Raw genomic sequence first — 14,746 nt, 5'->3', positions numbered from 1 at the left:
TATGTACTGTGCGTGCTATATTTAATTTCAAGCGTATCTTTGATTAACCAAGTGCGTGTCTTTATAAACCGTCCGTTCGACTTGCGTAGTAAACGATCGCGCCAAGTTGCCGACATCTTAGAACATATTTCGTCGCTATTAACGTAACATCGGTAACGTAACGCGGTAATGAACGCGGAACGAATCGAGGCAATCGGCGTCGCGACTCCTTCAAATTTGCACGAAAAATCTATGTTACTTGCTATTATATATTACAGAGTAAAGTACTTCCTTCCCATGGGTACGACCTTGGCGCGGTGGGAAGGCCCAGTACCCAGTACGTGGATTTTACCCAAGCAAAACTCTTGTTCTGCTTGGATAAAAATCCAAAGACGGGGAAGCTAACGTACCCTCGTCCGCCGATTAATTGAATAAACGAACCGCAGCCGGTTCGTCGCGTTTGCTTCGGGAGTGCCGTTCAAGTAGTCGGACTAAAGGACTTTTTTAAACGGAAGTGCCGTACAATATCGCGCGAGAAAAAAATTAGTCCGCGCGCGATTGTAGTTTATTATCCGCGAGTGTTTCTCGCGAGTGTCCTATGCGGTGAAAGGAGGAGACCTGACGTCCTGAGAGGAGGAGGAGGTCTGAGAGAGACATCAAGCACCGGCGGAGCAACCTTGGGGTAAGTATCATCTCTTATCTGCATAAAATTAATAGTTTTTTACTGGACTGTTTTATTTCGATAAGCTAAAAATAATAAAAAAAAAAAGAAATTATTAAAAATTTTATAAAAATTTATATTTGTAAATATTTTTTCACAACACCTCCACGGAAAGTCCGACTTTCCATGCCTGTAGAGAGGGGCGAAAGTGGCCAATTTCACGTCAGGGCGGCATAGCGGGCGGAAACTAACCACTTTCCTCCCTGTTTAGCGGGCGGAAAGTAAGCCCTGGCTTGAAATTGACCACTCTCGCCTCTCTCTAGGCATGGAAGTCGAACTTTCCGTAAAGGTATTGTGAAAAATATCGTGTGCACCTCGGGGCGAAAGCTTTTTCAGACTCGTGTGATTTGCCGCCCTCGCCTTCGGCTCGGACGGCAAACTTCACACTCGTCTGAAAAACGCTACTTTCGCCCCTTGGTGCACAATATACTATTTCCGGAAAATAGATAATTATATCAATAAATGTAATTGAAAGACGAATTAGATGCGCATAAAATTATGTGTATCTTTTGAAACATCAATCATTTTCAGCGCCTCTTTAATTTATATCTTTCGTTTTTGTTACAGTATCATCGTAGCTACGTGGCCGAATTACTCCGCCCGTTGCGCATCGGATCGGTGAGTGACGAATTTTTTATAATAGTATGGGGTAACGAATTTGCGAGACTAATATTAGATATATTTATGTATTGTATTCATATAATAGTACTATAGATAAATGCGACTTCTCACAGATCCGTTGCCCTAAAAGGAATAGACTAGATCAGACTAGGCTGAATAATTAATCCTGGAGCATCATTATTTATCGATTTATTATGCTTACGGGAAAATGCACCCATAAGCACATACGTTATGTCGGTGCATTATTTATTAATACACCTAATGTTCTTTGTATCGCAGAAGTATACCAGTCGCCTGAAATTTATAGGCAAATTATTTATATTTGGCAAATATATTTTATTATCAAGTATATAAAGTATTTAAAGGTATTAGTTATGATCTTTTTTGTCCAATATTAAAATCAATTATTTAAATTTATTACATTATATAATTATACATTTTTCAAATTTATTTTTAAAATTATTAAGAAATATAGAAAAAGATAAAGAATTAAAATAAAATTGTACAGAATATAGAATAACATTTTTTGGATATCAGATTTTTGGTGACTTTTATTTTTCGTGCAAAATAAAAATTTTAAAAGTATTTATATTTTTTATATACAATTAAAATAAATAGAAAATATTTTTTTTATAGATAGACAATAGATAGTTTAATTACAATTAAGGAATTAAAAAATTATAAAGGATATAGGTATTTGTAGATAAGATATAGATAGGTTTAACGAAATAAAATAAATTAACCGACGATTACATAAATAAGAAAAATTTTTGATATTTTACAACAATTAAATGTGTCTTTTCTTTTCTCTCTCTCTCTCTTTTCCTATCTCAAATATTCCTCCAGGATTAAATATTACATAAATTGCAAAAAGCAAAATGTATTAATAAATTCAATATGCATGTATTATGAAAAAGACTAAATTGATATTTTCATTCATGTTGCATATATTTCACATGAACTTTATTATATATAGATCACACTAAGAAGTGTTAATTGTATTTATTTTTATTGTGTACATATGTATAATGCGCTGATTTTATCCTAATCTTTTATAGTCTATCCATGTAGCTTGGCTTTGTATAAACAAAGCAAAATAAAATAACGTGAGATCCAGTGAATATTTTGTTGCGGGACAGAATAATTTTTTATGTAGAATTATCTCAAAGTTGATAGTTTTTATATCAATTATATTACATTAAAATGCATTAATATAATCGTAGATATGTATTTCTGATATGTCATGTTAAATATAATTTTTATAACAATTTGCATTACTTATAATAACGAAATATTTATATAGATATGCATATATGAAAGTTTGTTTCATGTAAAGACAATTGTTACATGCGCGAGAACTTGATAAATTTATTATATTGATCGCGATATTAATTATGTGGAGAAATTATTAGTCCCTTTGGATCTCACGTCATAATTCAGTCTGAATATCTCACTTAATATCTAAAGTGAGATTAAGTAACGATTCGTGATTCGGTTCGCGGTTCGGTTCGCGATTCGGTTTATACCAAACATTGTTTGTCCATTCATTAATAAATAATTGATTGATCGAGTCATCGATTAATTTTTAAATTTCTGTTGTCTCGTGTTTCTACATTTGAAATTTTGAAACTTTACTATTGAAATCCAGATTTGCGACTGATTGTGAGATATAATCACGACGATTTTTATTAGAACGCGATTAACATAAAATTCTTTCATTTCTTGATATAATTCTGTTTTACTTTCTATTGCTGCTGTATAATTCTTGGACGAATTAAATACATACAAATACATTAATTACGCGTATCATTGTGAAATTAAAAGCAAAATTAAATCGCTTAATTAAGATTTTACTAACGATCCAACGTGGTTGTTAATTTTTTTCCGATATGATTAACGCGCGTTTATTAACGATCGGAACGATTCGTAATCGACCGTAATATTATAATCGTCTGCCGGCGCTGTTAATCAGCCAGCATTCAAGGAGTTTGTCTCCTTCTCATTTTCTGGCTGACATACAGCCAAAATGGATTTGGCCAGTAACAACGAAAGGTGAGTTTAATCTTGGCCAGAAGATACGACGGAAACTACGCTACATCTTGTAAGGTAAGGTCTATATTGACCAGAAGGTTTGTAAGGTAAAGTTAACATATACATAAGACAACATACAAAATAATTTGATATTTCTATTTATTTCCCCAAAGTAGAGGGCTATTTTCTTTATATTAAATTTCCTCGCATATGTGCGAGATTGGAAAATCCCTCCTTAATTAAATCCCAAACGCGCGCGTGTAAAACCTGAAATTTTACATTTCCCAAATCTCAAGTGATCATATCACATTGAGGTATCCCGCTGGATTAACCAGCAAATCAGGTCCCTTATAAATCGTGTCGCGGTCTGAATTAAAGATTTGTATTAGATTTATACTAAATTGCAATATGGATAGGTAGGACAGATAATGGATAGGTAGGACTATAAACTCGGACTATGGGTAGGTAGGTAGGGATACGGGTAGGTAGGGATTCGGGTAAGTAGGGATTCGGGTAGGCAGGGACAAGGGGATATAATTCAATAATTAAAAAGATTGTGGACGAAATGATTATAGTAATAACTTTAATATAATAATAATAAAAAATATAATTATATTTATTATTATTATATTTTTAACAATAACTAAAAAAATACATTAAGTATTACTAATTTTTTTATATTAAATAATTTTTAATATAAAAATTATTTAATATATTAAAAATTAGTATTTTATATTAAATACTCTAATTTTTATATTAATTAAGTAATACCAATTTTTACAGATATTGTAAAATATTATGTACTGGTGTATATTGTATATGTATATGTATTTCAAATATATATACTGTAATATTAATTGTATAATATTAATTGTGTAAATGTAATCGGATGTGTATAATAAGACGGAAATCATGACGTGTTTGGTAAACAGTTTACTTTTTAAAACTTTAGTAGTTTTTATTTGCTAAAAGATTGTTAATAAATTCGGGAGATCTTTCATTCAAAATTTCATATTAGAAATTATCACTATTAGTACAAGTAATATAATTTATTGAATAAAAGTGTGAAAAGGTTCGATGTTAAGACAATTATCATTAACGTGTAAAATTTTTGCTCACAAAAGAGAAATAATTATATAGGGAACTCGCGCGCATTGCAACAATCGAGTGTTATAAAAATGACATGTATCAAAATTGATTTGGGATCGTTTCATTCGTCGCGTATTTTTCAGTTTGATCATTGTCTTACATCAAAGCTTTGTTTAATTTTTCGCATATTGGTCATTTCCTTTGAGTTTCACAAAAATAGTATGACAATAATTGACAGTCTGCTTGATTGAGTAATATAAGTAATTTTATTAACGATCTTTTTGGTTGTGATTGCTCGAGTAAATTAAAAATGAAGTAAAAATAACTTTGGACTAGTTATTTAATAATAAGAAATGTTACATAATAGCCACATGTTTTACATTGTGAGAATTTCGTTTTATTGTACGCATACCGAAAGTTGCATATATAATTTTATGTCAAAAAGAAATATTGTATGTAATTTTATTGTATATTATTGTATATTGTATATTATATTTTCAGTTTTGTAATGAAACTTTTTTATAATGTTGTAACTGTTTACATATTGTAAAATAAATTATAAATGAAATAAAATAAGTGTTAAAAATGTAAAAAACGGATTCTAAAGAAAAGAGGATCGCCGCCCGATCGGGATCGGCGGGGGTGGTGGAGGGCCTCTATAGGTTGACCTGTTTCTATCGGATAAAATTTTAGTTAAAACTTAAGATAAGAGAGAGAATATTTAATTTATAACTAGGAAAATGCGAAGTCCAAATCCATGCATTTAATCGCAATTACATTCGGTACAAGCAGGACGGCCTTTAAAAACATTGCTTATACATATTGTACATATTGTAAAATAAATTATAAATAAAATAAAATAAGTGATAAAAATGTAAAAAACGCATTTTAAAGAAAAGAGGACCGCCGAAAAATCTTGGTAATTTAATAACAAATATTATTTCAATATTAATAAAACAAATACTTATTTTATTAAGACAAGAGCATGACGTATTGAACTAATAAAATTATTTCAAATTAGACTAATGCTGTTAATATATTATTTTTTTATACAAGATATATTCTTATTATTAGGTAATAAATATATTTGGCAAAATATGAAGGCTCTGGTGGAAATCTAAATTGAGGAAAATGGGCTAAATAAGAACCAAGCGCTGTTGTTGGTGCGTCGAGATATAGAATTCTTTTATTTGAAAAAATTTTTTGCGTACGTTTCGATCCGACAGTTTAGACCATCTTCAGCGGAAATAAAACCGCGAAGCAATTTAAATTGATAAATGCCCCCGATGACGCAACCCGGTGGTAAGGAAAGTCGGCCTCTCTACAGTGCCAGTCATGGTTGGCACCGTAGAGAGGCCGACTTACCTTACCACCGGGCTGTCACCGGGGGCGTTTATTAATTTAAATTGTTCTGCCGTTTTATTTCCGCTGAAGAAGGTCCAAACTGTCGGATCGAAACGTACGTAAAAATTTTTTTCAAATAAAAGAATTCTATATCTCGACGCACCAACAACAGCGCTTGGTTCTTATTTAGCCCATTTTCCTCAATTTAGATTTCCACCAGAGCCTTCATATTTTGCTAAATATATTTATTAATAATAAGAATATATCTTGTACGAAAAATTAATATATTAACAACATTAGTCTAATTTGAAATAATTTTATTAGTTCAATACGTCATGCTCTTGTCTTAATAAAATAAGTATTTGTTTTATTAATATTGAAATAATATTTGTTATTGAATTACCAAAATTTTTTCCAATTAGATCTATGCTATTAATACATCATTTTTTTCCGTAAAAAATATGACACAACTAATCATATGAGATATAAAAGAGCGACTATTATAAAATAAAAAATTGTTACATTTTATTTGATATCGATCAAAAGTATTTATTGAGAGAATTGTATCAATGCACACAATATTATATATACATATTGTATTTATTACGGCACAAAATACATATAATGTACGATGCACTAACACACTAGTGATATATATATATATATATATATATATATATATATATATATATATATGTATGTAACTAAATGAAAATATCTTAAACGTATAAATTACATAAAAAATGTAAAGAGTAATGGTAATCGTAATGCGTAATGCTACGTATGTGTAACAAATTAGCGAGACCTGTACAATTGGATGGAGATTCAGTTTTTTTTTATTGTCACGGTGTAATCAACCGCGTTTATGGCGACAAGTAATTTTATTGATTGGTAAAGTTGCGCGAATCTTCTGTAAATTTCGAAGACTCACCACTTCCTCCTTTCTTTTTACGAAAACTGCCTCAGCCTCAGACTGTACTGTTGTCCTGCTGTCATTCGATCATTTTAAAGAGTGCGCAGGAGAATATCATTCCGAAGAACTGCAATGATCCGAGAATTAAAATACTTAGTAAATATCAAGGAACGAAGAAAATGAAAGGAATATTTGCTTAAACACACAATATGCTCAAGAATGCTAGTCACAATATGACTTTAAGAAAAAGTACAGAAAATGCTAGACAAATTTTAAAATTAATTTGATCGTAAAGGGAATACTTGTTCGGGTTTGATCGACTTTATAACGTCGAGGGTTCAATTTTAACCGGGAAGAATATCATAAAAATGCAAAGTGTACGCGTTCTTACCATGAGACATGCAAGTGCAATACCAGCGCCACCCATAACGGCCGCATGTTGCTGCATGTAGATTCGCGTTCCGTTGATGCAACCCTCCACGTAAGCGTTGGAAGGATTTACCGTGTCTGGGCCGGCGTTGCAGTGGAATCGCTGCGAGCAGATCGAACGACCATGAGAAACGCGGTTCTTCGTTCGCGAGAAAGCCGATCGGAAGAGTGAAAGTGTGAGAGGCGCAGACCGGGGCGGTTAAAACTCGGTCGATTAAGTAATTGCGGGCCAAATTGACGGTACTCGACCGGGAGGGAAACTCGGTGTGTCACGTATAAAGAATCGCTTAGACTGCGAATACCTAATTATATTCGCGTCGAGTCGCAATCGCGCGAGTCTCTAATGCGAATCACGAAAAGTCGTTACCTCTATCGAGGAAAATTCCATTTTGCGCAAAATGTAAATCAGAATCTCACCTTTGAATTAATTGACTTCGATAAAAGTGAGCATTATCAAGCGGAGAGTCGTTTATAAACACGCCTTGTAAACACGACACGTTTATGTAACGAGATGCACGTGCGTAACAAAATTGCCGCAATTAAGTCGGTGGATAAACTATTTCATCGAGTAACGCAATCACGTTAAAATATAATTGATCTTTACCTGGCCAGGTTGAATTTCTCGACAGCAGCTCTCTGGCACATTAAGACCGAAGCTTCCCCAGTCCCTCCAGCTGTTAACGCCGCAACAGTGGAGCTGAAAGCGAGAATTGAATAAGCTTCGGGAAGTTTCGAGCAACAATTGGATTCGAGGAAGATAAAGCGCGCTCGAGATCGCGCCACGAGTTTGATCGTCTGATAAAATTAACTTTTATTCACGTAACGTCCGCGGAAATTATTTACCGTCGATTGCGTGGTGTCCCAGGCGTCGCGAATGGATCTACGATGATCGTAAAGTCGAAGCGAACTTTTCATCTCTCTGTCGAGCGTGCCCAGCAATTTCTCGCGGAAAACGTACCCCAGGACGCCGCCGATGAGCATAGTCACAAACAGCAGGAATACGATTATGAAGTACTGAAAAAAAATAATAGATTTTATTAATCGACCGTCACGAGTCGATATTTTGATAAGTTTCGGCGACCTGACGAGCTTTGAAAGCTCAATGTTTAATCAATTTGAGATAAGTTTCTCTTCTGTAAAGATTAAATTCGTCGTTCAGTCGCCAAATCAGGTAAACGCTGGAAATCGAGACGTTGGTTGAAACGTTTTCCCGGTTCGAAAATAGATCCTTGGTACTCACTGTCAGAAGCATACACTTGACTTCCCGCGACGCACCGACGCATCCAAAGAAGGCGATAAACGCCACGACGATTCCGCCGACCAGTAAAACGTAAACTGCGCCGGTTAACAGATCGTTTCCAACGAGTTCGCCTATCCATGGCACTTTGTCAACCAAGGCCCACACGCCCAAACCCGTTACGACAATCCCGCCAATCTGGAGCATAAATTAATAGTAAATTTAATTATACATTAATGCGCAAGTATATTACACCTTCAGCAAAGGGACTGGAACTTACGAAGATAACGAAGTTCGTGAAGAACAGGGAATATTTCATGAAACGTCCGCAGCCATCCATTTCCGTACCGTATCCCATTCCCTCTTAGCTGCGAAACTCTGTTAACAGACCGATAAATAAAAATGCTAATAAAATTAACAATAAAACGCGAGAACGTTAAAAAGACAATAGCGCGGTAGCTCGCAAGTATTTGCTTTTCGTTAACAATTAACGACACTGTAGTTGCTATTTCGTACGAAGGGAAAATTTGAAAAGCGCTTCACTAAAATAAATGGTTCTTCATCTTTCCCGTTAAAATGAATTAAAGTAAAATGTAGTTGTCAATTAATTATTTCTGTTTTTTTTTAATTTTTCCTTAGTTTTTCTTTCTTTGCCTTTTCGTTATATTATTTTGTTTCCTTTTTTTTCTGTGGTAAATAATACAGTGGTAAATGCAGTGACATTAAGCGTCCTGAAGATGACGCGCTTCAACGAACGTAATTAAACGAATTTTTATAACAGTCACGTACATCGCTCTTAATTATGTCACACGTCTCGGTGACATCAGACTTATGTTTGGCCCAGTTTGAAGCACCTTGGCCGTCCACCATAGCCTTGGCAGTATCCATAGGCGCGGGACTTTCTAAGTTTCAATTCGTATTGAAGAATCGAAACTCACGTAACGCGGTGAAAAGCGAATTTCTTAGTCGCGCAATTTGTGTGGCAAACTTTACTAATTAATAAATTAATTATAGTAATTTATCGATTAATTTTCGACCAATGTTACTTTGATTTTAATTCAGTACATATTCCAAATGATTCAAACCATTGTCCATTTAATTACATTCCTCACGAATTAATCCAATCTAAAGCTAAAATCTAATTTAATTAAGTGCTCCTTCCCTCGTTTCTCTGTCGTGCAATAATTTACATACGCAGTAAACTCCGACGTTCTAATAACTATTAATGGGCCGAGAGGTAAAATAGGTGTTCGTGATCAACGCGAATTTTTACGGCTCGGCAAGCAGAGTCGGCGACTTCCTGTTTTGAAAATACTGCGCACACGGCTCAATTGCACGCTATTGTTTGTCGAACGCGTAACAGAGTCCCGCGGCACTCGTCAGCGGCTGATCCTTATCCTCGTAAATCGTCCAAACGATAGAAACGTTTTCGCGTGTACGTTTTCACATAACGAAACTTCGCTCGTTTCTGAAAAACGCGTTCACCTGTCGGCACCCTACGCACCCTATGCAGAATACGATCAATGATGCAACGCGGCCCCCCAGAACGGCTTTGCGCGCGCGTTGATTGTTATCGTTCCGCACAACCTCGTATACCACGAACATATAAGATTGCGCTATACGGACCTCGGTCACGCACCGGTATATCGTCTCGAAAGCATGGAGTTACCGAGAGACCGAGAGAGAAAGTTTGCTTCTCTGCCCGCGCATTAAGTAATCCACGGCCAGAGCGAAGAATGAAAATGACGCGGCGATGCTCGCACTTGCAATCCCGCATCTCGCAAGCGACGCGGCCGTGCTTCCTCCGGTCTTATCTTGCGAAAGGATTAGATCACTTTATGCTAACCGCGTTCGATTACTCCTCATTTCCACGAAACTACAAGCTGAATTCCTTTCTCATCCTCGAAGCCGTCCTCTCTCTAACGTTGAATTTCTAATCGTCAGACTCGCGGCATCGCGTCATTTCTAAGAAAAAGCGAGAAAGTCCGAGATAAAGTCGCGTTAATTAACTTCAAAGTTAAAAGTTTTTCACAACTGCTTTCAATCAAAGATTCAAGGAGCGATGAAAAATGAGTCACACTATATACGTCTGGAACACCTTGCGCGCAAAGCTACGTGCCTTTAGAATTAATTCGCAACTGACGCACAGCTAGCGCCATAGAATCATAAGAACTCTGTTAGATTATTCTTAGGAAAACCGCACGCCCACGATGACGCTAACGCTCATTAATAAATCGCTTTATCTCGGCAAAGCAGTACGTACGCGAACTCTCCAATTAAAATCTTCTGACATCATCAGCTAGAATCGCGTCGTAGTTATCCAGCGGAATGCTGACACATGTGTAGTTTGCCCTATTACACTGTACGTCGAGCAATATCATCTTTTTCTCTCTCAAAACGACAAACATTTATTTGCTTATTAAGCGCACGACATTACGACGTAATCGCTAACGATTTCACGGCCGTCGATTCGGGTTGGAGAAACGGAAAGACGCGTGGGTATAAAAATCTACTCTGTCAAACTTATTCTTAGAGTCTTGTCAATATTAATCTTCGATAACCGCCACGTTCTTCCCGCGCGCGAGAAACGCAGCATCTGCGCGTCTTGCCGCACAATCGCGCGCTTATCTGCGTGATACAAACGTAAGCGAAACGTTTCTTTTTTCCGCGCGCTAAAAATAAACGCGCACACCTGTGAACAATCTCGTTCGCGGTGGTTCACATCGAGAAGAAACGTGAGCGGGAGAAGAAACATTCGCCGAGTAGGCGCCGAGTAGCCGGAGTCTGAGGTGCGGCCCTTCGATGATGAATAATCGAAAGTTAAATCTCGACCCGAGGTCCAGGCTTTACAATCCTCCGGATAATATTTCCAGATAGTACTTCCAGGTAGTATCTATTTAGCCGACCTGTCTCTCGTCATAATTACTGATCCTCGCAAGCTAACGTGACACGTGCAATCGGAGCGCGTTCTTACGCGACGTCGCTCGCGTCGTCGTCGCGTATCGTTGCTCCTGCGATTTACGAGCGTCCGTCATCGCGCGATTCGCGGTGGTTTTCATAAATGCCATAATACGGCGAGGGGGAAGAATCGATAATACCGGCTACGACGTAACGACCGGCGTGTGGAGCATGGCGTTTCGAAGTCGCGTGGAAACTCCCCGCGAGTGACTTGAATGCGCTCTCGCGAAATTACTTATGTGGAACAAAACATTGCGCGCTTCCACGCGAGACTCCTCATCGCGTTGATTAGTCATTTGAGGAAGCCTCTCTGCAAAAGTTGAAGTATTATGCAAATGTTGAGTAACTCTTGTGGTGAAGCGCAACAATTTTATGACTGCTCTGCGGATAGAAGCATTTTTCTCGATGTCTTTTCGTGATATAATCGAAACGCTTGGATATTAATTTAAATGCACATGAGGGTCTCAAATCTGGTTTAGTTGAAGGTTCTCAAGATGTTTCATACCGATTATGTAACGTTATGTAGTAAGCTTTAAAAATTTTCGACTCAAGGACAGAAGAAGGAAAGAGGATAAAATAAAACAACTAATTTTATTTTTTAGTATAATTACCCTTTATTTCAGTGTATTTTTTAATGAATTAATTTTTCTATATTACTAAAAAATAATCTGAAATTCTGTTTTTAGAATGGTTTAACATCGAAAAGATCATTTCTTTATCATTGATAAACGTTTTCCACGCAAATGGGATAAATATTGAAGATAAAAATTAATTTTTAAAATTTAAATCCGATTTGCGTGGAACTACATTTATCAACGATGAAAAAGTAATCTCTTCAGTGTTAAATCATTTTAAAGATAAAAATTTAAAATATTTTTTCAGTGATATAGAAATATAAATTTATCGTTCTAAAAAATGTATTGAAATAAAGGGTGATTAGATTAAAAAATAAAAAGGGTTATTGTTTTATTTTACTCCCTTTTGTCTTCTATCCTTAGACCGGAAACTTTTCTTTAATATATATTATTATACAATTGAAGATTTATTTTAATATTTCGATGTAGAAGATTCTTCTTCAATATAATTGTGTTTTAGAGAAAGCCAAATGAAATTGAAGTTGGAAAGAAATAAAAATGTTGTTTCTCGTTTTATATAAAAATTAGTGAATTGAATTATGTAATAATTAATTTAATAAGGAGCGAAGTGATACGAAACGGTATTGTATAAAAACTACTTAAAGACATTAACACGATGAAACTTGACAGTAAACTCGCAATTAGTCGCGCAGTCAGCAACTTTCTCGTTTATTAGTCATCAAGTTGGTTCTAGGTGTAAATTAAATTAACACATTAATCAAGAAAGTTTCCATTGTTGTTCTCGTCTTTAGCCACTTTACAGATTGATATTATTTGACGAACGTGGGCGTAAGTTAATTCACATATCATTTCCTCAATGAACTAGATGATATCTAATTACACTTCCTTTCTGATTCACGTCTTTAGCACAATGTTATGATAAAACTGTCTATTAAGTTAAGCGAGCTCTTAACTTAGAAGTTATCTTAAAAGAGTTAAACAAAAGTGCGAGTGTGTATGTGCCGGCGACTTTATTTATATCAATATTAATACTAATATTAATTTCAAAGATTAATTTCAAAGATTAAGTATTCACAGAAGGGAGTTTTCGCAGAAGAGACAAAAGTTTCCGATTAGAACTTCCACTTTTTTGCCGGGACAAGAAGTCGCCGAACACGCAAAACATCGAACTGATATAATTCATATTTAACTGCCGCGCGTTAAATCGTTAAATGGCGGTTCAACGATGAATCACCGCGACGCAACTTCGGCGATTCCGCTTCAAACTTCCTCGTTTTAAGACGCGGCGGAGCGAAAATCATTTTCGTGAGAATCGCACGCGACCGGGTATTCTCTAACGCGCCGATCGATTGCTCAACATCTTTACTCACGCTGGTCCCTCGCCGGGTGCCTTTCTCTCGAGCCGGCGGCAGTCGCGGGAAATAAAAAAATTAAACGATTCCTTTCTCCCGCTTGGAAAGCCTCCCCCGTCTCGAAAGGAAACGTCGAAACGATGGAGTCGTTCGGGTTTCGGGGAAAACTGATAAATCTCGCGATGTCGGAACGGATGTTTCGCTACAGACGAAAGAATTCGGGAACCGAGTTTAGACGCGCGCGATTTCAGACCGTGTCGGAGTGAAACTGAAACGGTAAGACTGGGTAAGACTGAATTTCTGCCTCGCTCGCACTCTCTCTTTCGATCTCCGTCCTTCTGTTTCCCTCCTGTTTCTCCCTTCCCCTGCCCGTTCTCGTAGTAGAATCCCGCCGTCTCTCTTTCTCTCTCATCTCCTCTCCCCTTCACAGGCGAGTCATCGCTTACTATACCATACACGTTGCGTACGCGTATACTACCATCGTGATCTAACTATAGTGCGAGAGCCATTGTGTACGAACCGACGCGACGCGCACGAGGAAAACTCACGATGGGGGCCAACGAAAGTGGGGAACCACGTTGGCACATATGCGCCGGTAACAACACGCACGCAGCACGATGTATACGCATGAGTATCCCACAAACACACATACGCGCTGCGAAACACGCGGGGAACCGCTTCTCGAGGCTCGGAGGCCCCACTTTCGGGTAGGAATGTGGATGTGATAATCAAGCGATTCGTTGCTTGCAGAAGGTGATCTGTTGATTTAATGTTACCTCGATAATTACTACGAGAGGTCGAAGATTTTTGCCGCTAAAACGAATACGGTGTATCACTTTCGTTACGCGGAATTTCATCTTGGGAGACGTCACGCGGAGGTCTCTCTTATTTAATAATTAATACGCCGAAAACAAAAATAGAAAATAAATCTTTAAACGTTTATATATATGTATATAATTATCATTTTAATTATAAAATTATAAAATAATCCTATAAATAAATTAATTACTTAAATTGATTACCTTTAAATGAAAGAAGAGAATATATTTTAAATTATTCTTTTGTGAAATTATAATCTGCTGTTTTTTGAAGTAGTTAATGAGTATAAAGTATATACTTCTTGTATATAGATACTTTTTATTTTGTATATACATTTTACAAATATTTTTAAAATATATAATTACCGTAGAATTTCATAGAAGGCATATTAAATCGGAAATATATAATATTAAACTACGAGATGTTACATAACTCAATATAGAGCGTGACCGTTTATCACATGCTTCCGTCATCTCCAAAGTTAGTACACATTCGATTGCAGTAATTTCAAAGTTTGTTTAGCGACTGCTCCACCCAAGTAATAACCGTTGCTTCTAATTGAAGCAATCATCATTCAAGGGTTTTTAATCAAGCCACCATAATAATCAAGCTAGGATAATTTCGAGATTATTTCCCAAAATGTACAGTTTGTAATGT

The 14,746-nt window shown here is 36.2% G+C and overlaps 1 protein-coding gene and 1 long non-coding RNA gene across 4 annotated transcripts in view; one reads left to right on the top strand and one right to left on the bottom strand.

Moving 5' to 3' along the window:
- Nucleotides 1-6,366: 6,366 nt before the first annotated feature.
- Nucleotides 6,367-13,555, bottom strand: Tsp74f (Tetraspanin 74F). Of its 3 annotated transcripts, none has more exons than XM_071704919.1 (7): nucleotides 13,289-13,555; nucleotides 8,645-8,742; nucleotides 8,368-8,562; nucleotides 7,971-8,141; nucleotides 7,732-7,824; nucleotides 7,090-7,230; nucleotides 6,367-6,825 (listed from the first exon to the last, which is right to left on the bottom strand). In XM_071704919.1, exons 2-7 carry the CDS (start codon nucleotides 8,720-8,722, stop codon nucleotides 6,778-6,780), a joined length of 726 nt encoding a protein of 241 aa, XP_071561020.1. In that variant the 5' UTR covers nucleotides 8,723-8,742; nucleotides 13,289-13,555; the 3' UTR covers nucleotides 6,367-6,777. The 3 variants fall into 3 exon arrangements, with proteins under 3 accessions (XP_071561020.1, XP_071561036.1, XP_071561026.1); XM_071704935.1 differs by lacking the exon at nucleotides 13,289-13,555 and adding an exon at nucleotides 10,628-10,979; XM_071704925.1 differs by lacking the exon at nucleotides 13,289-13,555 and adding an exon at nucleotides 9,154-9,925.
- Nucleotides 11,074-14,746, top strand: part of LOC139771841 (uncharacterized) — a 39,622-nt gene continuing 35,949 nt past the window's right edge. The window contains exon 1 of the long non-coding RNA XR_011717996.1: nucleotides 11,074-11,250. This is a non-coding gene — a long non-coding RNA (uncharacterized lncRNA). The remainder of the gene's footprint in view (nucleotides 11,251-14,746) is intronic.

The sequence above is a fragment of the Temnothorax nylanderi genome, unplaced genomic scaffold (assembly GCF_030848795.1).
Source record: "Temnothorax nylanderi isolate EJ_2023f unplaced genomic scaffold, tnyl_v1.0 TNYL_tig0003_pilon, whole genome shotgun sequence".
Lineage (NCBI taxonomy): Eukaryota > Metazoa > Arthropoda > Insecta > Hymenoptera > Formicidae > Temnothorax > Temnothorax nylanderi.
Note: the sequence above shows the minus strand (reverse complement) of the source record. Positions and strands in the feature narration are given on the sequence as shown.